Here is a 26555-nt window from a genome sequence, read left to right as displayed (position 1 = left end):
TCCATCCATCCATCCATCCATCCATCCATCCATCCATCCATTATCCAACCTGCTGAATCCAAACACAGGGTCATGGGGTTCTGCTGGAGCCAATCCCAGCCAACACAGGGCACAAGGCAGGGAACCAATCCTGGGCAGGGTGCCAACCCACCACAGGACCATTACATTTCCAATAGTTAGTTTAATTGCACTGATTTTGGTTGGTGTTTATTAGGATTTAATTTTCTTTCTGTTTATGTGTTACCTTGCAAAAATAGATGACACTGCAAAAGCATAGCAGATTAGTTCACAACATGTAAAAAATAAATAATAAACTTTGATATAGAAAAAAAAAAGCTTTGTTAAAGGAGGAGACCAGAACAATAGAAATTATATTGTAATACAATAAAGAGCTATTTCACTTTGTTAGAATAATTATATTATCAGTGGCACCTCTGCAAGAGAACCACCTCTTTCAACCTTCGCAAGTATATCCAGTTTTTAATACCTGGAAAAGTTTTGGGATTAAAATGCTCAGAGATCTTTATATAGACAGCATATTTACATCTTTTGAACAATTACGTTCAAAATTCAACCTCCCAGCTACACATTTCTTTTACTATCTTCAAATTAGAAATTTTGTTAAACAGAAATTGCCCGATTTCCCCCACCTTGCACCCTCCACAATGCTGGAAAAAATACTGCTCAATTTCGAGGAAACAAACACTATTTCCGCAATATATAAAATCTTATTAGAGTCCCTACCTTTCAAAGATCCAAGAGGACATTGGGAAGAAGATCTCTTAATCAATATATCAGAAAAGGAGTGGAAGGTAGCAAAGCAGAGAATTCACTCGAGTTCTATATGCGCAAAGCAGAGAATTATTCAACTCAAAATTATATATCGAGCTCATCTGTCTCGCTTACAACTGTCCAAAATGTTTCCAGGGCAGGATCCAACCTGCGAACGCTGCAACCAAGCTCCTGCCTCACTGGGTCACATGTTCTGGGCCTGCACCAAACTAACATAATTTTGGACAAAAATTTTTAAGTGCCTCTCAGACAGCCTTGGGGTCACAATCCCTCCTAACCCACTAACAGCTGTGTTCGGTGTCCTTCCAGATGGACTTGAAGTAGAGAAGGACAAGCAAACGGTGATTGCATTCACCACACTTTTGGCACGCAGACTTATTTTGTTAAATTGGAAGAATCCTAATTCTCCTCTTATAAGTCAGTGGGAAATCGATGTTTTATATTATTTGAAATTGGAAAAAATCAAATTTTCAGTTAGAGGATCTGTACAACATTTTTTCAAAACCTGGCAGGATTTAATCAATATTATTTTAGAATAAGAGAAATAACTATTATTGCATTTAACTCCCTTCTCCATCTCTTATTTACATATATATTTACTTCTCCCTTTCTTTTGTTTAATGTTGCCTTATTAAAAAGCTTAAAGAAATTTTCCTTTAGCTAAGCTCTCCTTCTCAGGGGTGGGGTTTGATTTGTCTTCAGATTTGTTGGGTTATAAATTGATCTGTTTGTATGGAATGATTACAATGAAAATTAATAAAATAAAAAAAAAATATAAAAAAAAAAAAAAAAAAGAATAATTATATTAAAACCTGTTGCATTAAGTTGGTTACAAACAAATTTAGTTATAGCAGTTTATGAATACAGTAAATATACAGTACCATGTATTGTCCATGAACCAAATGCACGTAGCTGTTCATAGATGTGTATTTTTTTAGTGAAGGTGTTACTGGGATACTGCAATATGAGATTGTGTTAAAAGATCAAATGAGCATAAACAAATTAATTCAAGTATGAACTTTTAAAGAAGAATAAATCCTCCTGTGTGAAGCTGATGCCAGCTCGCTGTGTGTGCTCTCCCTATTCTTTATCGCAGTTCTGAACACTGGCTGGAAGGAAGAACAGCAGCTCTCTGACTCTGAATGTTTCAGGAGTAACTTACACAGTAATTCAATTTGGATATTACAATCAATAACTGAATCTTTATAGCTGGTGGAAAATATGACTGAAAAATAAATATGAATACTTGTGAAAGTCAGCACCTTCCCTGTCTGTTTAGAAGGGCTCCTTTTGATGATTTCCTGTTAGGATTCATTCCATCAAAGTTTCCCTGAAAAAAACTAAAACAGCTGCTGTTGTGTGAAGACCCTCATTCTGGACCTGTCAAGCCTGTGGTAGACCCTCTTTGTAGTCTTTGTATTTGTACTGGCCAAAGAATGCTGTATGAGAAGACAAAAAAAGAGATACAATTATTTAGTACACATATTGATAAACTCATACTGTCTAACATTAAACATCAGGCATGAAGATATTACCTACAAAACACACATTCAATGACATATTGGGATAACAAAAATCAAGTTGTTTTCAAATACTTGAAACCTTTTAAGCATTTCATTGATTTACTGAAGGATAGTGTTGTCACAATGGCAAATTCTCATACACTGGTACAGCATCAAGAAAAGTATTAAAATTCAAACAATTTTGTAATTATTGTGCTGTAGTACCCATAAACTGGAAGTGCAGATTGTAGAATCAAGACCCTGAAAAACAAGTATTGAAGACTTTTATGTATGACGGCATCACTACTTTAGATGACCCTTCTGAACAATTCCAGATTGTTTCTCATAAGTTGTAGCGGACCATTTCGACATCTCTGTCTGCCACTGAAGTAGCAGTTGATGTTCCAGAGGTCGAGTGCACAGGTGATGAGGGTCCTTTGCTAGGCTCCTCATGTCTCGGACCACCTCAATGCCCTCCTTCACAGGTCTGACCAGCTCAGGTAGTTTTAAGTTAAGACACAGTTCAAGTGAATATGTCACCGCAATAACAATAACAACATCACATTATAAACTGATATTTGCAGTTATTTATGTTCTCTACCTAAAAAGTCAAGCAACATGACACCTTTTATTGGCTAACATTAAAAAGATTATAATATGCTGGCTTTCGAGGCAACTCAGGCCCCTTCTTCAGGCAAGATGTAATACAGAAACTGGAGTTCCCTGTTTTTATATGCACACTAGGACAAGAAACAACACTGATAAATCTTTAAGTGAGAAATCTTAAATGAGTCCTGAATGATGGACAGAAACTGAGTTTGTCACTCGGCTGTCACCAACTCAGAGAAGAGTATCTGAACACTCAAGTGGAGGACAAGGTCAGTCCTGCTGTGTGACACTCCTGTCCAGTGTGACGGCTGATGTTCTCTCGTCACTCAGGGTAACCTGACAGACAGAAGATGCTTCAGGTATATAGCGCCTTGAAGGGCAGCATTGGTGTGAAGTTCAAATTGTGTTTCAGTTCAAATGCTAGCAGCAGCCTGCTGTTCAGTGACACACCTGAGCATCCAGCTCTGCTTGTAGTCATCATGCCACTTATTGAGACCACCGATGGTCTGTCTGTCTGTCTGTCTGTCTCTCCTCATGTCCTCACTTCTCTCTCTTCTTCTTCACAGCCTGTCTCGTTGTCGTCTCACCTCCAGATGTTGCTCAGCTCTCTCCTCAGCTCTGTCTTCTCCACACTCACGACTGACTGAATTGAACCTGAGCAACAACAACAACATGGAGGACTCAGGAGTGAATCAGCTGTGTGAGGGGATGAGGAGTGAAAACTGCAAATTAGAGAAACTGAAGTAAGTGAACAAGTGTGTGTGTGTGTGTCTGTTGAATTTTATTTCTTCTGACTTTATGGCTCTTTATGTTCCACACCCACCATATAAACATTGTTTTTAATCAGGACAGACGTCAGTGTCACACGTGGGCAGACAGATGGATGTGATGAGGACACAACTGCAGAGTTCTCTTTAATTGTTAAATTCTTAAAGACAACATTGTGACCCTGAGCCCCTCGCCCACAGTGGTCTCTTTCATCCTCTCGTTGTCCCTTCTGCTCAGCCTGTTGTTTTATTTCTTCCCCTACAATCCCATATTGTCCATTCTTTATTTTGGCCTTGTCTTTGTCCATATCATTTTGTTAACACTCTTCTGATCTCCTCACTAAAGTTTGGTTAAAGTCACTAAAACAGAATAAGATGGAGAGTCAGTGGGGCAGAAGAAGTGACCAGAGTGACAATGGACAAAGAGGAGGGGACAACTGGAGCTGGACTGAGGTGACAGACAGGAACAGACAGAGTGGGACAGCAAAGAAAAGGAGAGACAAGATGAGAGAAACAGAGAGAAGTGAAAAGAGAAGTAAAGGAAGACATGAAACAGAGAACAGGAGAGAGGCTAGTTTGGAGCCCGTTGCCAGGCCTGTTTTTATGTTGCTCATCAACCGTGCCCCTTGAGTCAACCGCCAAGCCCCCTCAGCCTTCTCTGAATTGTCATCCAGTGATACATTGCATGCTCCCTTTATGTCCAGAAGCTGCAGCCACTGAGTAGAATGGCTTGGGGGATGCAATCATTATGAGATCTGTCCACCCATATCCATACCTTATCAAGCAAAAGAACTAAATGGAGGGTGCCTAACCGAATCCCCAATCAGGCTGATTATTAATTTCATGTCTAATAATTGTTTAGTTTAGTAATTACATTGAAAGGAGTTAATGATGGGGTAATATATACTATTTTGCAACCCATAAACACACTCTATGTTGCTCTAATACTGATCCCACAATTAAGGAACTCTAGCTAGTCCGTTATTGAGGTATAACGATTAGAGTGGCAAAAACAAAAAAGTGGAAGTGTGAACTATTTCAACAATTGAGGTACACTAATATGTTGTTCTATCTCTGTGTCAACAATCAAGCAGACTAACTTAATGAACTAATTGTATTCTGGGATGATAATCAACAGTGTTTTTTATCTAATTAGATTTAAATTTAAAGGCAGTTAACAGATCAAGAGAATATAAAATTGATCCTTGTACTAATTATTTTACTGAACAATTTAATTTTAGACTTGGAAAGTCCAATGAAAATTAAGAATTTATTGTTGAACTGAAACCATTTTCCTCTGGCTCCTATTACTACTCCAATGGTGGAAACGGTTCTGCAGTTCAACATGTTTTTAATTTTAGAAATGATTTGTCTATATTTAGCTTCTTTCCCTCATTTTGCTTTCCTGGCTTCTTCTAAGTTGTATTCAAATCAGATTGTTACATCAATCAACAGGACAATATCCTTTTTTCCAGAATATGAGAACTTGTCTTAATTTTGTATTGCTAGAAGTGTTACATGATGACACGCTGAATGTAATCTATTCATGATGTTCATCTTCTTCTCTGATAAGATTGCAGATCTTATGGTGTCTGGCTGTTCTATAGGTTTGAAGATATGGACATTGACCTAGTATATGTGATAGAGATTCTCTGAATTCGCATCTTCTCCAGGAAGAATCTCCTGTTTGTCCTCTAGTGGTGGTTTCCTTCATGGGGAATATGTTGGTTTGTAATTGAATGCCTGCTATGAATTGGCCTTGTTTGAATCTCTCATGGTTAGTAATCCAATCATTACTTACCTTGTCATTTTCAACTATTTGGATCCCAGAACCATGGGTTGTGAGACTCTTCCATTTATCAAATTCAATAGCTCACCAGTCTTTGAGTTTTGCTGGTGTATTATCATTGACCTCACTGATACCATTTAATCTAATGTTCTCTTCTGTGCAATCTGCATCCATAGTGATTTCGATAAAAATATTGGATAATTAGAATATCGATTTTGCATAGATTCCTAATGGAGGCATTTGAGATGATTGCCTTCATTTTAAAATGCTTAGGTCTCCATTCTTAGAACAAGAGTATAGTATTCCGTTAGTTTTACTTTGGGGAAGATGAAGCCATTCTTTAATTGTCTTCCTAATGAGTCTGTCTAATTTTCGTAAGAGTGAAGAGTTTAAAGTTGGTGAGAGGATAGGTCAGTTTGGGAAATGCATATTGATTTAAAATGCAAACCTTTGGATGGGTTTCAGTGGGACTCTGTAGATGTTTCTGATCCAAGTGCTAAGTTTTAAAGTAAGGTCCTCAAGAATAAACCCTTTTGATGGCTTCATAGTCATTCCTAAGTATCTGGCCAGAGATTTAGTGGATATTCATTTAATTTCTGCTTCCTCAATTTTCCAAAGTCTTCTTTGTCTTCATCCTTCTGTTGTTCCAGGTGTAGAAGAATCCTCTACATTTAATAGATTGGATTCCCAAACCCGACTGTTTACAAAAGGATTCTGAGATTTTTAACCATCCCATTGTAATAAGCGTATAAGTTTAATATGTCACTGAGCTCAGTGCAGATATATTTTATAAATCTGCCTTTTACTGCTCACATGCACACAGAGACAGATTTAGCACAGGAGATTACCATTTAAGAACTGCTAGGCAAAGCATAAGACAAGACAGATAAAGACAGCTGGGGAAAAGTGCACTATTTTTCATCTGGATTTAGGATTTATTTAGGACCTGTCAGAGTCAGCATGAAATTATATCCTCTTTGCCTTGTTTGCAATTGTATTATTCAAGTGCGGGCCTGCACATGAAGAAAGAGTATAAAGCCTTGGAACACTGCACACCTTTGAATGAGGGGAGATAATGTCATCCGATTCTGAAAATCCTTCCAACGCAGCAACGGAAATGGCAGACTCTACACATCGGGCCCCCACTCCTGAACTGGGTTCTTGCCATTGGCTTCCTTAATCTGTTATGTAGCATAAGCCGTCATTAAAGAAAGCTAAGTTATTTCTCCTATGTGATTTCTTACCACCGTATCACTAAGGGAGGGGTATCACCTTTTAATATCATATCTATATAGATTCGGGTTATGTAACCTGCCGCAATTACAAAAGAACTCATTCTAACAAGGGAGCTAATGCCCCCTGCTGGATACAAATGGTGACCAGGATGGGATTGTTGCTAAATTACTAACTGCATCATATTTATAATGTATCATATATATATAAAATACACTTCTGATAATGACTAAAGTAAAAGTAAATAAAAATGTCTCCACTTTTGTTTAAAACTAGTCAAAAATGTGTAAAACATTTTTCCTTTCAAACTCTAATAAAGTTTAACGGAAAAATGCTCTTTTTATAATTATAAAAGAGAAGGGAGACAATTTCTTGCAAGAATTAGAATGTGCCTGATGTGCGTGAATGGAGGTTGTGTATTTTAGGAACTATTACTGTAAAGAGATATGGTGGTGCAGTGGTTAGTACTCTTGCCTGGTTATGGGAAGTAAAGGTTCAAGCTAATATGTTTTCCTTGTCGAGCCATTATATTCTCTGTGACTGCATAGCTTTTTCTGAGAATGCTTTCTTGTTGTGGAATTGTTCCACGTGATTTCCCAATGGTTGGATTCACCTTGTTGCTGCTGAATCGGTTCGCCACGGAGTTTCCATGATCCTGAGACCAGCGCCATATGAGACTGAGCTATATGTGCTCCTGGTGTGATGAAAATAATACCAGCTTGCCAGTAATGGCAAAGACTATTTAGTTCCTGTACCAGCCTCACATTTGTTCGGAGGGATCTGCAAAGCCACCAAGCAAAAGATTCTGTCTGCAAACCACTGAGTTGGACAAAGCATGTATATAGAAAGTTTAGGAAAATATTTGTTATAAGAGAGGCTCAAGAGTATGAAGATATGCATAATCCACCACCAATCATATTAAATTGTAAACTGAAGGGGAATAGATCATCCCATAGTGAAGTTGGGAAGGATTAAAGATCCATCCATCCATTTTCCAACCTGCTGAATCCGAACACAGGGTCACGGGGGTCTGCTGGAGCCAATCCCAGCCAACACAGGGCACAAGGCAGGAAACAATCCTGGGCAGGGTGCCAACCCACCGCAGGACACACACAAACACACCCACACACCAAGCACACACTAGGGACAATTTAGAATTTCCAATCCACCTAACCTGCATGTCTTTGGACTGTGGGAGGAAACCGGAGCGCCCGGAGGAAACCCACGCAGACACGGGGAGAACATGCAAACTCCACGCAGGGAGGACCCGGGAAGAGAACCCGGGTCCCCAAGTCTCTCAACTGCAAGGCAGTAGCGCTACCCACTGCGCCACCGTGCCGCCCAGGATTAAAGATAGTGGACAAATTATGCAATAATACTGGTAAAATACAATTATTAATAATCATAGTACTAGGGTGTTGTACCGTGTTAGCCATTATGAATGTAGAGAAAAGCCAAGCAAAATGACAGCTTTTATTGGCTAACTAAAAGATTACAATATGCAAGCTTTTGAGGCAACTCAGGTCCCTTCTTCAGGCAAGATGTAATCTTAATAATCATAGTAATAGATCTGGAATAGCATCTGATTTGTGTTACAACTATTATAACTCATTTAAAGGGATCGGACACCAAAGGGTGGGCACATATATCAACATACTCTAGTTAGAAATGTTAGAAATTCCAAAAGATAGTAAAGTGGGCCAAGGCACTCTATAGATTCATAATGTAATATAAGGCTATGGTACCCACTGCACAGGCCCAGGGATATTCAGTTGCAACACTGACTATGTAAGTAATGAAAGATACAACAGGAGAAAGAATATATTCACCTCTGCAGAAGAAATTAAGAAGATCTCCACATACACGCCAGTGGGATTTAGTGATCACCATTTTAGTAACACTATGTTAAATGTAATTGTTCATACAATTGTATTGTAACTTATCATTGTTATCAATTTTACTGTTGTAACTATTTATTTATGCTTGTATATTAGACAAATGAAACAGGAGCTACTTCGGCACTACATCCTACATTTCCACAAAAGTACTTAAGGAGCTGTTTACACTGTGAGGGGGTATTGAGTACCTTTTGGTTTGTGGACAAGACCCTCAGGTATTGTTTTTGTCACAGACACAGTGACAAAGGGTGAACTGTAATAAGCATATAAGTTTAATATGTTACTATGCTCCATGCAAATATGTTTTATAAATCTACCTCTTTTCTACTCACATGTACAAAGCCAGATTTAGCACAGGGGTTTACTATTTAAGAACTGCTAGGCAAAGCATAAAACAAGACTGGTAAAGACAGCTGGGGGAAAAGTGCACTATTTTTCGTCTGTCAGAGTCAGCATGAAATTGTATCCTCTTTCCCTTTTTTGGAATTGTATTACAGTAATCCCTCCTCCGTCGTGGGGGTTGCGTTCCAGAGCCACCAGCGAAATAAGAAAATCCGCGAAGTAGAAACCATATGTTTATATGGTTATTTTAATATTGTCATGCTTGGGTCACAGATTTGCGCAGAAACACAGGAGGTTGTAGAGAGACAGGAACGTTATTCAAACACTGCAAACAAACATTTGTCTCTTTTTCAAAAGTTTAAACTGTGCTCCATGACAAGACAGAGATGACAGTTCCGTCTCACAATTAAAAGAATGCAAACATATCTTCCTTTTCAAAGGAGTGCGTGTCAGGAGCACAGAATGTCACATAGATAGAGAAAACAATCTCTTGCAAACAAATCAATAAGGCTGTTTGGCTTAAGTATGCGAAGCACCGCGGCACAAAGCTGTTGAAGGCAGCAGCTCACACCCCCTCCGTCAGGAGCAGAGAGAGAGAGAGAGAGAGAGACAGAGTTTGTTTTTCAAGCACAAATCAATACGTGCCCTTCGAGCTTTTAAGTATGCGAAGCACTGTGCAGCATGTCTTTTCAGGAAGCAGCTGCACAAAAGATAGCAATGTGAAGATAATCTTTCAGCATTTTTAGACGAGCGTCCGTATCGTCTAGGTGTGCGAACAGCCCCCCTGCTCAATCCCCATACGTCAGGATCAGAGAAAGTCTGCGCAAGAGAGAGATAGAGAAAAGTAAGCAATCTAGCTTCTCAGCCATCTGCCAATAGCGTCCCTTGTATGAAATCAACTGGGCAAACCAACTGAGGAAGCATGTACCAGAAATTAAAAGACCCATTGTCCGCAGAAACCCGCGAAGCAGCGAAAAATCCGCGATATATATTTAAATATGCTTACATATAAAATCCGCGATGGAGTGAAGCTGCAAAAGGCGAAGCGCGATATAGCGAGGGATTACTGTATTCACCTAAGTTGGGGCCTGCACATGAAGAAAGAGTTTAAAGCCCTGGATCATTGCCCGGCACACCTTTGAAGCTAATGGACGGATGGGAGATAACGTCAGCCAATCCTGAAAATCCTTCCACTGCAACGATGAAAATGGCATACTGTACACATCGGGCCCCCACTCCTGAAGGTCTTGCCATTGGCTTTCTTCATCTGTTATGCAGCATAAGCCATCATTAAAGAAAACTAAATTATTTCTCCTATGTGATTTCTTACCGCCGTATCACTAAGTGAGGGGTATCGCCTTTTTATATTATATTTATATAGTTTCGGGTTATGTAACACACCACAATTACAAAAGAACTCATTCCAACAAGGGCGCTAATGCCCTCTGCTGGATATTGCTAAATATTGCTAAATCATTTGCAAAGCCTAGTGCAGCGACTGGTGAGGAATCCATGTGGGTACCTATGCCTTCATTATCCAATTTGTTCAAAAGGGGATCAATAGCTATATTAAATAACATAGGAGAAAGAGCATCTCCTTTCTTAATCCCTCTCTTAATTAAGATTGCTTCAGTAGGGTCTTCTGTGTTTTCAATTGAAGTAGATACTTCATCGTAGTAATTTTGTAATAATTGTATGATGTGAGAATCAAGATGCATAATTTTCAGTATTTCAAAAAGGTACTTGTGGGAGATGGTGTCCAAAACTTTTTCAAAATCGATTAGGACCATGCCTAAGGGAAGCTTCTTTGGTCTAAGAGAGTTTAAAATACTTTGTAGGGTAATTAGGTTCTCAAAACACTCTGGAGTCTCTATAAACCCTTTCTGTGGTGGACCCCTTCCATCAATCTTCTATGTATGATTTTTTAGAATAAGTACATAAAACTGCAGCCAAAGGTACTAGGACAATATTATTGAGTTTTGATGTATCAGTCGATTTTGGGATAAATAATATTCTTGCTTTTTTTCATAAAATTAGGATCATTTCCAGTAAAAAGTCATGGGGGATCATGAGGTCACTGAAAAAGGGTGTCCCGATATCTGTGCAAAAAAATGAAAGTCCAAGTCTTTAGAGTCATGGTGCTTCCTGTCTTGGTATATGGTTTCAAGACATGGACACTATTCAGTGACCTGAGATGAAGACTGGGCTCCTTCAGTACTGTGTCTCTTCAGAGAATTCTGATTTTGGAAAGGTGCACTGACTTTCTCTCTCAATCCTCTGCAGACCATTCAGTGGGAAATTCCACTGGGTTCTGGTGCCTATGATGATGTCACTTCTAGAGCCTATGATGATGTAATTTCCGGTTGCAGTACCTCTGATGATGAAACTTCCGGTTCTGACGCTTATGATGATGTCACATCCAGTTCCATTGCCTCTGATGGTATCACTTCTGGTCCCGGGTTTTAAAGCCGCCATATTTGCTTCTCTAAATCAGTTCTGTCTTGGACTTTATACCAGTCACAATTCTCTAAAATGTACACATCTGCTGCCAGGGCATATTACTCGGGTGGCTGCCCCAAACCTTTTTGATGTCTTCTGTTTATTCTTATCACGATATGTATATAGAGGACAGACTTGCACAAGCTTTGTAATGTTGGAACACCAAATGAGTGCCCCCATTTAATGACGTAAGACAGAACAAAACTTGATACAGTGGTCCCAACAAAACACAGCTTTTCAGCCCAATAGATAATTTGTTTTGTAGTTATGCCAATGTGACAGCACTCCATGTCGAATATCTGGGTCCAACAGCAGAACCCATCCTCTCGGGACAGGCAGGTTTTCAAAAGCCCAGGGACAGTTCTGGCCACTACTGTGGTATCAGTTCCCCTCATTTGGTAGCTTCTCTGTGCTGCAGGTGGAAAAGGAGAAAGAGTTAGTGTGAGCGCTGTTTCCTTTTTAGGTTGCAATATGTCTCCCTAATTGGAATAAGTTATTTTATAATTGCGGCGTTTTAAGTAACCGAAAAATATAGAGATATGATATTAAAAGGCGATATCCCTCCCATAGTGATATGGTGGAAAAAATCACATAAGAGAAAATAGCTTTCTTTACTGACGATTTACGCCACATATTTATACTGCTTCCTCCACGTGTAGGCCCTTCTTTGGTTTCCAAACAATGAAAGGAAAGGATTCACAGGAATAGTACAATGCCCATCCCTCACAGTTGTCCCCATCCATTCTCCAAATGCTAGTAGTTTCTAAATGCTGACAGCCCCTGTGTGCTAACTTTGGCCTGCACATGTGAGTGAATTTATAAATTAATTTCTTGTACAGAGCACAGTGACATTAAACTTACATTCTTGTTACAATCCACCCATTGTTACTGGATCTGTGGCAAAACAATCCCTGAGGGTCTTATCTACAAAGCAAAAGGTACTTGATCCCCCTTCACAGTGTAGACAGTTCCTCAAGAACATTTGTGGAAATGTGAAGTGTAGTGCCACTATAGCTCCTGTTCCATTCATCTAATACCAGCGTAAATATTAACAATGATAAGTTACAGTACATTTGGACAAACAGTTACATTTAACATGGTGTTACTAAGTAGTGATCATTATATCTTACCAGTGGTGTAGGTGGAGATCTCCTGTTATGTCTTACATAGTCATTGTTGTATCTAAATATTGCTGAACCCATGCAGTGGGTACCATAGCCTCAGATTACATTATAAATCTATATAGCATCTTGATGGACTTCACTATTCTTTGGCACTCATAACATATCTAGCTACAGTATGTTGACATATGTGCCTCACCCTTTAGTGTCTGATCCCTTTATATGAGTTATAAATAGTTGTAACATAAATCAGATGCTATTCTAGATCTATTGCTTAATTGTACGTTATTTGTATCCTTCCCAACTTCACTATTGGATGTTCTATTCCCTTTCAGTTTACAATTTAACAATTGGTGGTGCATTATGCATATCCACATATTTTGAGCCCCTCTTATAACATTTTCAAGTATATTCCTAAGCTTTCTATATACACGTCTTGTCCAACCCAGTGGTTTGTAAACAAAGTCTTTTGCTTGGTGGCTTTGCAGATCCTTCTGAACAAACGTGTGACTGCTTCAGGAAACTAAAGTCTTTGCCATTACTGGAACAGAAAACTAAACAGTCCGATTGCCATTAGAGAGCTAATGAGATGCACACATGGTGACTGTCCTTTTTGCAGAGGAACACTTCAGTTGTCCTGCATTGGATACAACAGTCAATCAAGGAGCCCTTCGCATTCAACAGCTGTCATCTCCCTTAAGTGGCATTTCACAGCCTGTTTCTGTTAAAGTCCATAAAACTTTGTTTCTGCAGCAAATGTCTGCACATATAATATCCTGGCATCAGATTTACTTAGCTCGACTTACAATCTTTGCTTGATTCCGCACTGCTTCTATTCTAGATAAGCGAGTCGTTTCTTCACCAGCTATTATCAGGTATATGCAGCAGACCAAGAGTCATTAGTGTAGTACAGTCACTTTAAGTCTTCTTTAGCACACCACCTTTTCTACATTGATAAAGCTTCACCACTGAGTTGGAGAGGCCTTAACCATCAAATTGAGCGGTCAAACTAAAATACTTGCTATGCTAATTAAAGAAGGGTGAAGGGTAGAGCAAATACATAACATAAAACAAGTCTTTATCAATCATATGTATAATACAATGCAGCACTATTAATGACAATACTAGACTCTCAGTTCTCAGTCTCATATCATAAATAACAAGTTAGAGATAAATTATTACGTTTAAACCAGGCTAGTAAATATATTTCTTCAGTAGGATAACACACTAAACAAAATTAACACATTGCACCAGTTATACATCACAGATGTCTTAAATTATAACAAGATGTTACATATTTGAACGTAAGTGTTTTCATTTTTGTCTTAAACAAAAATCTTATAACATCTATACCATATAACAAACTGTCAAGAGACAAATCTTTTAAATGTCTTTAAGATATTACAACAGCACAGTTTATATGGACTAATGGTTCTAATGCATAACTGACTTAACAGTCCATTCAGCTATGTGCATTATCACTGAGCACTAACCTTAATACATTGATGTAACTACAAATCTTCATAAAATTAATCACTAACAGATACAAATGAATATATGTATTCAGTTCTAATACATTTCGTAAGTACTGAAGTGATAATAATAATCATTTGACATACATCAAAATATGTAAACCCTCTATACTGTATTTTATATGAAGACTAGAGAAAGAAATTAGCCTAGTTTGATATGGCAACATTTAATGTTTTGTATTCTTCATTTAAACATTTTTATTATACAGGATGTTATAAACTTACACATGCACTAATCAGCATGCAAGGAAATAATTCCAATAGCTGCTGTTCATTAATTTATGATCGATAATAAAACATTCACCACCCTTTAGTCAGAGTATTTATAATTTCGCTGCCCAAACCTACTGTTAAACTATTTCTTGCAGCTTGTATAGAAAAAAAAAATATTTTATATATATATATATATATATATATATATATATATATATATATATATATATATATATATATATAAAAATATATATACTGTATATATATATATATATATATATATATATATATATATATTTTTTTTTTTTTTTTTTAATTTTTTTTTTTTCATCCATTGGTCACAGGGTTTGCTGAATCTGGACAAAAAGAACATCTATAGTTTTGAACTTATATATTCTTTTATGCTTATAATACTTTCCTTGAAATTCAGATTTTTAAATTCTTAACTCTTTGACCATGCTGTAATCCTGTACTCAGTTAAACTTACAAGTTCAATAGGTCATCTTTATTTATCACTGCATCTGCTTGTAGGCTTTAAAGACATTCCAGGCTCACTGACTAGGCACAGATTGCATTATCAAGTTATTCTTATGATCACTTTTTGATTTTACTTGCTATAGAATTTTTAAATATTCACATGTATTACTAATATAATTTAATTTGAATATGATCCCCTATTACTATAACAATTATGTTATTATGTTATTATATGGGACGTCTCCCATCTTTTAGTGATTTGGTTCACATTATTGATTAGTCAGCTGACAAACTTAGAAACACATACTGTTAAATAGACACATACGTACAAATGACATAAGAGCATCTGCCACCCCAGACTCTGAATAAGAATAATTCATCTTCTTTTTATTTTTCTTTGCTAGATTTTATGCCACTTTATGCCAAAGAAGATTACTTGGCTAAGGCAGAAGTTCTTTAAACAACATTCAGCACACTGGAGAAAGCAACTGTTCACCAACAAACAGCCTGCACTCTTTGCAGTCATTTCTCCACACTTAGCAATTGCTTCATTTTTTCAAATATCATCCCATATTCTCATACTCACTTTCTTTTTTACAATTGCACTTCATTCAAAGAATAAAGTTCTTTTACAATTGTATTTCATTCACAGAGATCTCTATCACACGTGCTATAAATTCACTCAAGGTTGTGCTTTTTTATTTTACTTATAAAAGGTCAAGCAGTCAAGCAACTTCTTAGGATGCAAGCTGGTATAACTTTAATTAAATTAGGAGCATCTCTAGCTCAGTTTCATACAGCACTAGTATCCAGATCATGAAAACTCTGTGGCGATCCGATTCAGCGACAACAAGGTGAATCCACCCATCGGGAAATCACGCAGCACAATTCCACAACAAGAAAGCATTCCCAGAAAAAGTTGCGAGATCACAAAGAATATCCTGACTCAACAAAGAAAACATACATGCTTAAACCTTTATTTACTATCACCGGGCAAGTGTGCTAACCACTGCGCCACCATACTCTTTACCTTTATAGTTCCTAAAATACACAGCCTCCTTTCACGCACATCAGGCACATTCTACTTCTTGTAAAACTTGTCTCCCTTCTCATTTATTATTATAAAAAGAGCATTTTTTCCTTGAAACTTGATCAGGATTTAAAAGGGAAAATGTTTGGCGCATTTATGATAAGCGTTAAACAAAAGTGGAGACATTTTGTTTACTTTAACCCAATTACACATATCGTTAATTATCTTTCTTTGTCATGTGAGAAACTGTCTCATTTTTAAATCCACATTTATCCAATTAATACCTTCTTAAAATTATGGCCAGTACTTACAGGAAGGTAACAGAGGCATGCTTCTCATGGCAAAGTTAAAAACCAAATGTATTTATTCTTTTTCCAATTTAAGTTAGAGCTCTTTATTTATTTAATTTATTTTTTAGTTCTATTTGTGTACACCGTTTATAGTTTCTTCTTAAACACTAGCTTATAACATAGGTTCGTAATTTAAGCTATATTTATAAGATGATTTCAATAATTTCATTAATATCTGTGTGTTTTAGCACACGGTATGATACTTTAGCAGTATAGATGGGGGCGTGGGGGTTGCCAAAACCTTTAACCTTTTAGGCAAAGTGATAGGAACAGCTGCACAGCTCATAAACCTCTTTTTTAACAGGTGGACGAATCGTGTATTTTGGATTACATTGGGCTGCTTTTATGGCATTAAAGATTTCTACAATTATTTTAGTGAGCGCGATCAAGCCTTTATGGATTTTATCTGCATTGCCACTGTTCATCTTTATGTAACTGACTGCTGGACCCGCTGGATGCGTCACTCGTCAGACGAGTTTTTTATAGCTTTTACAAAATATTTTTTCTAATGCCTAAATGATGGAACTTATTTAATTACAGTGTTCCACAACACGGCATTTACTTTTCAGGCTGGTTTTGGACTTCGTACGGCAACTGATTAATCTGTGTTGTCCACTTGGGTGCCGTTTCACTTTATTCTGGACAACCAGTCTCATGTCTATAAGTTTAAAACTGTTGTTTACAATTTATCGTGTCCGATTTAGTTTCATCTTTAATTCCCACACTTATAATCATGCTGTGGATTTTTAAGTCCAACTCACATAATGTAGTTAGCAGAAGCTTCTACAATTTACCAGCAGCAATCTGTTTTTTTTTATTATTATTATTATTATTGCCCCATGCACTATGGCCCATGTTACAAGCCCACCTTATTGTACTTTTTCGGGATTAATTAATATCCCCATTCCAATTAGGGCCAGGCAGTTTAAGGCAGTATAACTCGGTCATGGGAGTCCATGACTGAGCGCGTGACCATCCTGCTATACTCAATATCTGACCGAGACCCTCCATGCCATCATTATCAGAAGCATATTTTATATATATATATTACATTATAAATATGATACGGTTATTAATTTAGCCACAATCCTGCCGACTACGCCATTTTGTTTCCTTTTTAGGGTGCAATATAGCTCCCTAATTGGAATAAGTTGTTTTATAATTGCGGCGTTTTAAGTAACCGAAAAATATAGAGATATGATATTAAAAGGCGATATCCCTCCCATTGTGATACTGTAACGGTTGGCACATATTTTTTTTGTGTGCTTATTTTAACTGTTTCTGCCGCTTGCTTCCCTTTAGAGATTATGTCCAAAGGAATAACTGACTGTGCAATATCTCTTTAAGGGGAGTAGGGGTCCAAACAATGCCTGGGGGTCCTTGCCAAAATGTACTTTGGTGTGACGTAAGAGGAAGAACCCTCTTTAAAAGGCAAGGAGACGCATATTTTAAAAAAGAGGAGTGTGAAGAAAGTTTGTTTAAAGAAGTATCTGGGAAGAACGTGTTAATAACGGTTGGACGCAACGAAAAGGAGTGCTGGCTAATCGGAGTGCACGGCTTTATGTTGCATTTGTGATGCGGGTGGCGGCCATGGAAGGACGCTAACGCAGAGACACCCGGGTGAGACGGATTTCAGCTTTTAACAAAGAATCGTCGCCAGGCCGGTGAGATTGCTTCTTTTACCTATTAATACAGTATATGAGTCAGCGGAGCGTATCTGACTGGATTGCTGGATTTATCACAGACTTCCCAGGCCGTGTGGCTAGAGACTTTAAACAAAGTTAATATAAAAGGGACTGGGGAATGTGTGGGGATTGTGTGTGCGTGTGTCTAATTTATATTTGTATATATGTGTATTTAGACGGGTATTATTATTATGTACTGTGAATATATTGGTGTTGTCGATAAATAGGTTATATTTCCGTTTCTTTTCTGGGCTTTCTTTCTTTCTTTCTTTCTTTCTTTCTTTCTTTCTTTCTTTCTTTCTTTCTTTCTTTCTTTCTTTCTTTCTTTCTTTCTGTATATTATAGAAGGGTAAAAGGGGGTGGCATATTAATTAGTGTTTAGATTGATAAGGATTGATTAAGGAGTGTTTTATGGTTTGTTTGATTTATAATATATATTCTTTTTGTTTGGTTAAATAATTGTTGGGGTATTATTTCTTTTTTTTGTATAAATTCATAAAAGACAACCCCATTTGGGGACATCAAATTGGGGCTAAGGTTCTGTCGGTTTTCGTACATAATAGAATTACTTTTCCTAAGAGTAGGAGTTTTTTGTGTGTTCCGGGCTCCTTATCCAACTTAAGAGGAACTTGCTACAATGCGGCAGTAAAAATCACATAAGAGAAAATAACTTAGCTTTCTTTACTGATGATTTACGCAGCATTACAGACGGGAAGCCATAATAGCATGATAATATTAAGGTAGGATCTTGATCTATAGAGTCTGCCATTTTTCGTCCGCTGCACAGGAAGGCTTTTAAGGACAAATGACGATATCACTCATTCGGCTGTCGGCTTCAAAGTGTCTGGCTGCTTGTCCAAATATTTATACTGGTTCCTCCACGTGTAGGCCCTTCTTTGGTTTCCAAACAAGGAAAGGAAAGGATTCACAGGAATAGTACAACGCCCATCCTTGCAGTTGTCCCCTTCATTCTCCAAATGCTAGCAGTTTCTAAATGCTGACAGCCCCTGTGTGCTAACTTTGGCCTGCACATGTGAGTGAATTTATAAAATAATTTCTTGTACAGAGCACAGTGACATTAAACTTACATTCATGTTACAAGCGCCCCCTCTCATCTCAGCATGGTATCACTTAACTAGCAGAGTCAGGAAGGTAATCTCCAGGGGCCTCATGTATAACGCCGTGCGTAGAACTCACACTATAACATGGCGTAAGCACAAAAGCGGGATTGTGCGTACGCACAGAAAAATCCAGATGCAGGAATCTGTGCGCACGCATACTTTCACGTTCTTCTACTACATAAATCCCGATTTGCGTGAAAAGTAACGCACGTGCACGCGCACGCGCCTTCTGTCCCGCCCCAACTCCACCCAGAATTACGCCTCTTTGAATATGCAAATCAATATAAATAGCCTTCTGTGAAAAGACAATGGGAAAAGCACAGGAGAAAATATAAGAATTTCAGCGAATACCAAGTGGAGGCAAAGGAAAAATGTACTATTTCTTGGTTTAAACAATGGTATAATCAACAAAAGGAAGCTGATCGAGTGACAGTGTCGGAGAAAGTCGAAGGCTCAACTTCACAAAGTCGCACAGTGCCCGAAATAAAAAAGAAATCACATATCAAAGTCGCCGTGAAAAAGCGAGTCGTAGCCCACCGTCTGAGTGTCATATGAAAGCTTATTAGGGCACAGACAAAAAAAAGGCACACAGTGGGGAAAAAAGCACCAAATGTCAACTTTAATCTCGAAATTTCCACTTCAATCACGTAGTTTATTTTGCCATTAAAGTAGAACATCATAAACTTCATCTTAAAATCGTTTAATTTACTAGTTTCTCAAATCCCATTGTAACTAAAGTGGCATGTTAAATGCTTTGTTCTGTATTTGATCTTCTATGTGCTCTATGTGTATGAATCACTACCTGCTTTTTAAACGGGTTTTCTCTTTCTCCGACGGGACACATACTCCATTACATTCTTGATATTACAGCTCTCTGAATAATTAAAATACTGAGATGTATACGTGATATCTTTTTCATGATGATAGGAATGAAAGCATGTTATTAAACATGGGAACACAGTGGCGCAGTGATTGTTCATGTCTCACACAAGAGGCTTGCTGCGCCATTCGCAACCTTCAATTAAATAATTTATCACAGCAGTACTGTCTCTTTCAAACGTACTAACCTCCAATTCCTGTCCTTACTTTTCTTTCTCCAAAAACTCAATCGCCACACAATAAGCTATGTAATAGACGTGAAGCCATCTGTAAGCTTAGAACTTCGATTCTTCAAAACTTTTAAGGAACATTGAAATATCTTAGTAGTACGTGTTTAATTATTATATCTGTCTATCCTTCCAGTGTCGCGTCAGCACCAGCAAGAATACAGCGCAATGCAGGAACAATTACTGAACTAGCTAGCGCTGCGGCACCGTGTCCTCACATGTTTAATTATAAACAATACAGATTATTTAAATGAAGTTAAAGTTTTATCTGTATAATATAATCAACATGTTTTGCTGCATTTCGTCTTAGAAATGAATACCGTCATCACATGTAAATACGCGCTTTATAAAGTGGCGCAGGTTGTGCAATATTATAACTGTAGTGCAAGTTTACAGTGAGGTAATTGTACTTATAAGTCCAAATATTTCTACAAGGAGCACTTGATGGACTGATTGAGTGTGTTTAGAGTTCTTGGGATGAAACTGTTTCTAAACCGCGAAGTCGGTACAGGGACTAAAGCGTTTGCTGTGGCTCAGGCAGCATCTGCTTCATGCTGTGTACCAATAATTCTCTTTCCAATCAGCTGCTGCTGTGATTTCCCACTCAGATACAGTGATATAAATACTCCGAGTGGTACAGTAAGAGTAATGTGGAAAAAGATGATCTGCTGTGGCAACCCTTAACGGGATCAGCTGAAAGAAGATGCAGTGAGAGTTACAACGCTAAAGCAGTTATGGTATTTGGAATACTATGGCTATTCCCTGGACCATTATATTGCTACAGGTTAATTACAATCAGATGCATTACACTAATAAACAATATTCAGTTAATTTCAGTGTATTTATAAAGCCGCGCCAGGAATGTGGATTTAAGAATGAAAGGGTGATCACACAGGAACAGTAGCACTGCTTTGACACTGGGTGCCGCCAGTCTGCAAAACCAGGCGGATAAATTGCGTACGCCAAGGAATGAGTTACCGTGGAAATGTGCGTGGCTTTACGCCAAGTTTAGGTTTTATACATCGCGATTTGAGCGTGCAAAGGTTCGTACGCAACATTTCTGTGCGTACGCACCGTTTATACATGAGGCCCCAGGTGTGCCTGCGTGACAATACAAATAAGTGTCTGTTATGTTGACATGTATTATTCATAAGTTTTTTTTTCCATTCATTTCCATTCCATTTACCTGGCAGTTTGTGTTGTGATGTAACTGTGTTCGTCTTTCTTATTTTAAAAGTATTTCATGAGTGTTTATATTGAATTCTTTCTTCTTGGTTTTTTAATTTATTTACAGTTACTGTGTATGCATTGTATTTAATAATTACTATTTATTTTATGTTTTTGTTACTTTATTAAATTATTACTCTTTACAATTTTGCTAAGATACTACTATGTTTTATGAGTTACTATAATTCCCCTTGAGTTACTTTCAGTTATTACCACTATCCTTGGGGGGCACAGTGGCAAAGTACCAGTGCAGCATGGAGATGATGGCTCAGATCCTTAGTGCTCTCTGTGTGAACCTCACGTGTTCTCTGCAAAGTGTGGCTTTTCTTCTACAGTCAAAGAATTTGCAGGTTATGTGACTTGGCATTGTTGAAGTTAACCCATATGTGTGTGTGTGTGTGTGTGTGTGTGTGTGTGTGTGTGTTTACCCTGTGATGGACTGATGCATTGTTCAGGTGTCGTTCTTGTTTTTGTACCCAGTGACTGATGTGACAAACTTCAAGCACAGCACAGACATGAGTGGACCTGTAGATTAGGACAACATGTCAGACAGACAGCCATTGACTTTCACTCTTCAGTTCTTGTCTGTTAAAAAGTCAATCAGCCGTCCTACATACTGAAGTCAAAATTAAATTCTTTAATAAGTCTTTGTGCAAGAAGGTGGGGCTGAATGGTGTTAAAGGCTGAAGAGATGTCTTCAAACAGGAGCCTCACATGAGTCTTGGTGCTCTACAAGGGGTCATAAAAGAGATGAAGCAAAGTGACATAAAAACATAAGACATTTGACAAACGAGATTAGACCATTCAGTCCATTGAGGCCTTTGCTTAGCTAATAGCTAAGCTGTCCTGATATCTCATCCAGATTCTCCTTAAAGGTTGTCAAGATTTCTGTTTCAACTCCATGTTTTGGTAGTTTATTTGAATTATTTCAGAGTCCCACAATTCTTTGTGCTTCCTTGATTCAGTTTTAAATGCACTTTCTCTTAATTTTCATTGATGTCCTTGGAGTACGTGATTCACCCTTAAGTTGAAAAAATATTGCTGGATCTCCTTTATTCATATCTTTGAGGATTTTAAATACCTGGATGAGGTCCCCATACTGTCTCCTCTGCTCAGACTAAACAGGTTTAATTCTCTGAGTCTGTTACAGCAGGACATGTCCTTCAGTCCCATGATGCACCTGGTTGTTCTCCTCTGCACAGCTTCAAGTGCTGCTCTGTCTTTCTTGTACTGTGGTGACCAGAACTGCACACAGAACTCCAGATGTGGTCTCACCAGTGTATTATATAGTTTGGGCACAACGTCACTTGACTTAAATTCAACAGTTGTAATGGTATAACCTAACATTTTATTTGTCTGTTTTATTTGCTTCTGTGCATTGCTTAGTCAGTAAAAATGTTGTGTCAACATAAACCCTTACATGCTTTCCAGAGGTTGCTTCCTGTAGGTCAGTGTCTCCCATTTTGTATTTATAATTGATGTTCCTTTACTCCTCGTGTTTTTATGCATTAAACTCCATTTTCCAAGTGTATGCACAGAACTGAAGGTTGTCCAGGTCTTTTTGAATTTTTTTTCCATGTCTCTGTTTTGGCTGATTTTAAGTTCTTTTGTTTTATTAGTTTTCAAAATAAACTTATTTTGTTACTGGATCAGAAGGTCTCTGAAATGAAACCAACTGTCATTTAGAGTTGCTGAGGTTTTGATTTCCCATTTGATGTTTTTTAGATACTTTCTCATCTCCATAATGTCTGCTTTCCTCAAGTTATAAGTTTTCTTTTTATAATAATAATAATAATGCATTGTATTTATATAGTGCCTATACCATGTTCAAGGCTCTTATGATGCATTTCTGTGATTTCAAAGATTATCTCACATTTGACCATGTTGTGATCACTGCTGCTTAAAGTCTCAGTATCTTTTATTCTTATTCCTCTGTCTTTATTGTTTGCGCAGATGAGATCTCGACAGGCGTCATCACACGTTGGGCTTGAGACAAACTTGGTGAACAAACAGCCATTTGCCATCCGCACCATTTCAGTTTCCTCTTTTGTATTCCCAACAGGGGCTTCTCAATGAATGTTTAGGAAGTTCAAATCCCCATTGACCACTACGTCCTCTTTGTAGCACATCTGTCTTATTTTATTAAATAATATGTTATTATCTAAAATATCAGAATTTGATAGCCTGTACTAAACTCCAATAACCAGACCTCTGCCTTTCTTCCTCACTAGCTTAACCCCCAGTGATTCTGATGAGTTTCCTTCTTCCATCTTGAAGATGTCGGCCTGAATATTATCATTCACATACAGCACCACACTTCCTCCTTTCCTTCCTTGTCTGTCTCTCCTGAAGCAGGTGTAGACACTAATATGATATTCCTCTCTGTTACTCTCATTCAGCCATTACTTTGTAATTCCTACAATATCAGAGTTTCAAATCAATCCTCTCACCTCTCGTTCATGAACTTTATGTCTAATGCTTCTCACATTAAAGAGTAAACATTTTAAACAAGGAAAGTTATTTTTCTGTTTTCAGTTGAGTTCTCTTTAGGTCAGTTGACTGTTTTTTGTGTCTTCCTCAATTTAAATTTCCGCTCACTTCCCTGAAGATCCTCAGTCCTTGAATGTTTGTCCCTTTCTCTTGTAGATGTGGTCCATCTCGTCAGTAAATGAAATGTTTACAGTGACAGGCATTCCAGCGGCTGAGAAAAGTAAAACCTTCTTGTTCACACTAGGCCTTCATTCACACATTACGGCTGAATATTAAATTCTGCTCATGTCGTCTTTTTATTGGTGCTGGAAGGACTTCAGAGAAAATGGCTGATGTTGATTTGTCCTTTAGCTCATCTACACGTCCCCTAAATGTGTTCTGCACAGAATATTCAATTGGTGTCCTCTGTCCACTTCTCTAGTAGTCTGGGACTCAAACTGAAATGGATCTCATAACTCAGAGTTTTCTCTCTCAGGTTCCTCTTTAGAAGTTTGTCAAATGTTTTCATAGCCAGTGATGTCAGAGCCACTGGTCAGAAGTATTCCTGTCACCTGTTTCCATGACTTTGGGACCTTCTGCTGTTTTAATGATAACTTTGATAATAAAATTAAAATGGAGCAGAGTTGCTCTGCAGAAGTTTTCAAGAGCCTACCACTAACATGTTCTGGTCCAGGAATTTTATTTGGTTTTAATTTTATAAAAATGTTCTCCACGTCCTTCTAAACATAAACATCTCTCTCCGTTATCTGAAACCATCTTCTTCAAGCCAAGTCCTCTCTTAAACAAATCAAACTGCTCACATCTCCAGTCATATTCATTAAACGCGTTAGCTCAATCAGATCGGCAGTTTAAACCAAAAACCCTTATGTGGTTTTTATTTTTTGACTGATGATGTCCAGCTATAGATTTAATGTCTGACAACATCAATCTCAAATTTTGTGTGGACAAATTCTATTCAGTTTTATCCTTATAATTAATTTTATTATTTTGAATGCCAAGTTTTAATTCCCTTTGAGCAGCTCGTACCTCATTAGTATTTCCTCGTCTAAAGACACTTTTTCTTTTGATATAATAATGACATTATAGATTTGATGACCCAAAGTTTGTTGATCAGATAGACCTTCACACTTTTAGGTGAGATCAGCACGTCTTCACAAACAGAAACAGAGCTGTTGATAACATCACAAAGCTCAACTAAATCAGTGCAGGAGTCCATCAAAAGATCTCAGTCTGCACAATGAAAACAGCCTTGGAGACTTTGGATTGAATCTTCACTCCAGAGCTTCACTGTCTTCTTGTGGACTTTTAAATTCCTAAAGAAAGTGATGATTCTAAGAAATAGTGAGGAGTATTTTACAAGAGTGCATTTCAGTAAAAAGTCAGTTTACGAGTGGCTATTGAAACTTTGTGTTGTTTGTCCTTCTGTCTGTCTGTCTCTCCTCATGTCCTCACTTCTCTCTCTTCTTCTCCACAGCCTGTCTATTTGTCGTCTCACCTCCAGATGTTGCTCAGCTCTCTCCTTGGCTCTTTCTACTCCACACTCACGACTGACTGAACTGGACCTGAGAGAGAACCACAATATGGAGGATTCAGGAGTGGATCAGCTGTGTGAGGGGCTGAGGAGTAAAAACTGCAAATTAGAGAAACTGAAGTAAGTGAACAACAAGTGTGTGTGTGTGTGTGTTTAAGTGTGTGTCTCATGAATTTTATTTCTTGTCACATTATGGCTCTGACTTTTCCACTCCCACAACACAAACACTGTGTTTAATCAGGACAGACTGCAGTGTCCCTTATGGACAGACAGATGGACGTGAGGTGACACAACTGCAGATTTCCTTTAATAATTCAGTTCATAAAGACAGCATTGTGACCCTGAGCCCCTCCACCACACTGGTCACTCTCCTCATCCTCTCTGTCCAGACTGTGGTTTTATTTCTTGTCCCATAAACCCACGCTGTCCATTCTTTATTTTAATCTTGTACTTGTTCCTGTCCTCCATTGTCACTTTCTCCCTTACACTCCTTTGATGTCCTCATTAAAGTTTGTTAAAAATCACTAAAATAGAATAAGGAGGAGAAACACAGTCAGTGTGAGGAGAAGAGATGACTAAAGTGACAGAAGACAAAGAGGAGTGGACAGCTAGAGCTGGACTGGAGTGACAGATAAGGACAAGGAGAATAGAATAGCAAAGATAAGGAGAGACAAGAGAAGGAGATGAACAGAAAGAAGAAAAGGACAAATAAAAGAGGAGGACAAGGCAGAGGAGAAGGAGAAGGAGAGAGAGGAGGACAGATAGAGGAACAGGAGGAAAGGTGGAGAGCAGCAGTAGAAATGACCAGCCAGCCATACACAGAAAGAGAAGGTCACAGGGAGGAGAGGATTAGGACTGAAGGCAGTGTGGACAGTAAGGTGGGAGACACAGGAAGTGACCGCCATTATAGCCAAGTGGACTGAACAACAACAACAGTTTATTTTTGTATAACCCAAAATAGGACAAGGAGTGACGCAATGAGATTTAAATGGCCCTGTTTTTAAAAATCCCCCCATCCTTGACTCCCTAAGAAGGCATGAAAAAACTCCCCCCAAAAAAACCCTTTTCATGGAAAATATAGAACAAATCTTGGGTAAAGAAATTCATAGAGAGATTCCTTTCCAGGTTGCTTGTGTTTGCAATGGGTGTCAAATAATGGTATAAATAAAATACAATACACATAACATTTGCATTGTAACAATATTAATATTACAAGTACAGAGCAAAATGCAAGAATAGAT

At 38.0% G+C, this 26555-nt stretch overlaps 1 protein-coding gene across 15 annotated transcripts in view; it reads left to right on the top strand.

The window, feature by feature from the left end:
* LOC114642585 (NACHT, LRR and PYD domains-containing protein 3-like) overlaps positions 1-26555 on the top strand; it is a 1142003-nt gene that overhangs the window by 103224 nt on the left and 1012224 nt on the right. For 14 of the 15 annotated variants that reach the window (XM_051921799.1, XM_051921798.1, XM_051921797.1 and 11 more), the window contains 2 exons: positions 3470-3646; positions 25258-25434. In XM_051921799.1, the coding sequence (XP_051777759.1) occupies positions 3470-3646; positions 25258-25434 (354 nt within the window). The remainder of the gene's footprint in view (positions 1-3469; positions 3647-25257; positions 25435-26555) is intronic. The other variant, XM_051921804.1, reaches the window with a different exon arrangement.

This window comes from Erpetoichthys calabaricus, assembly GCF_900747795.2.
Source record: "Erpetoichthys calabaricus chromosome 1 unlocalized genomic scaffold, fErpCal1.3 SUPER_1_unloc_25, whole genome shotgun sequence".
Taxonomy (NCBI): domain Eukaryota; kingdom Metazoa; phylum Chordata; class Cladistia; order Polypteriformes; family Polypteridae; genus Erpetoichthys; species Erpetoichthys calabaricus.
The sequence above is the reverse complement of the archived record's forward strand: the minus strand, read 5'-3'. Positions and strand labels throughout refer to the sequence as shown.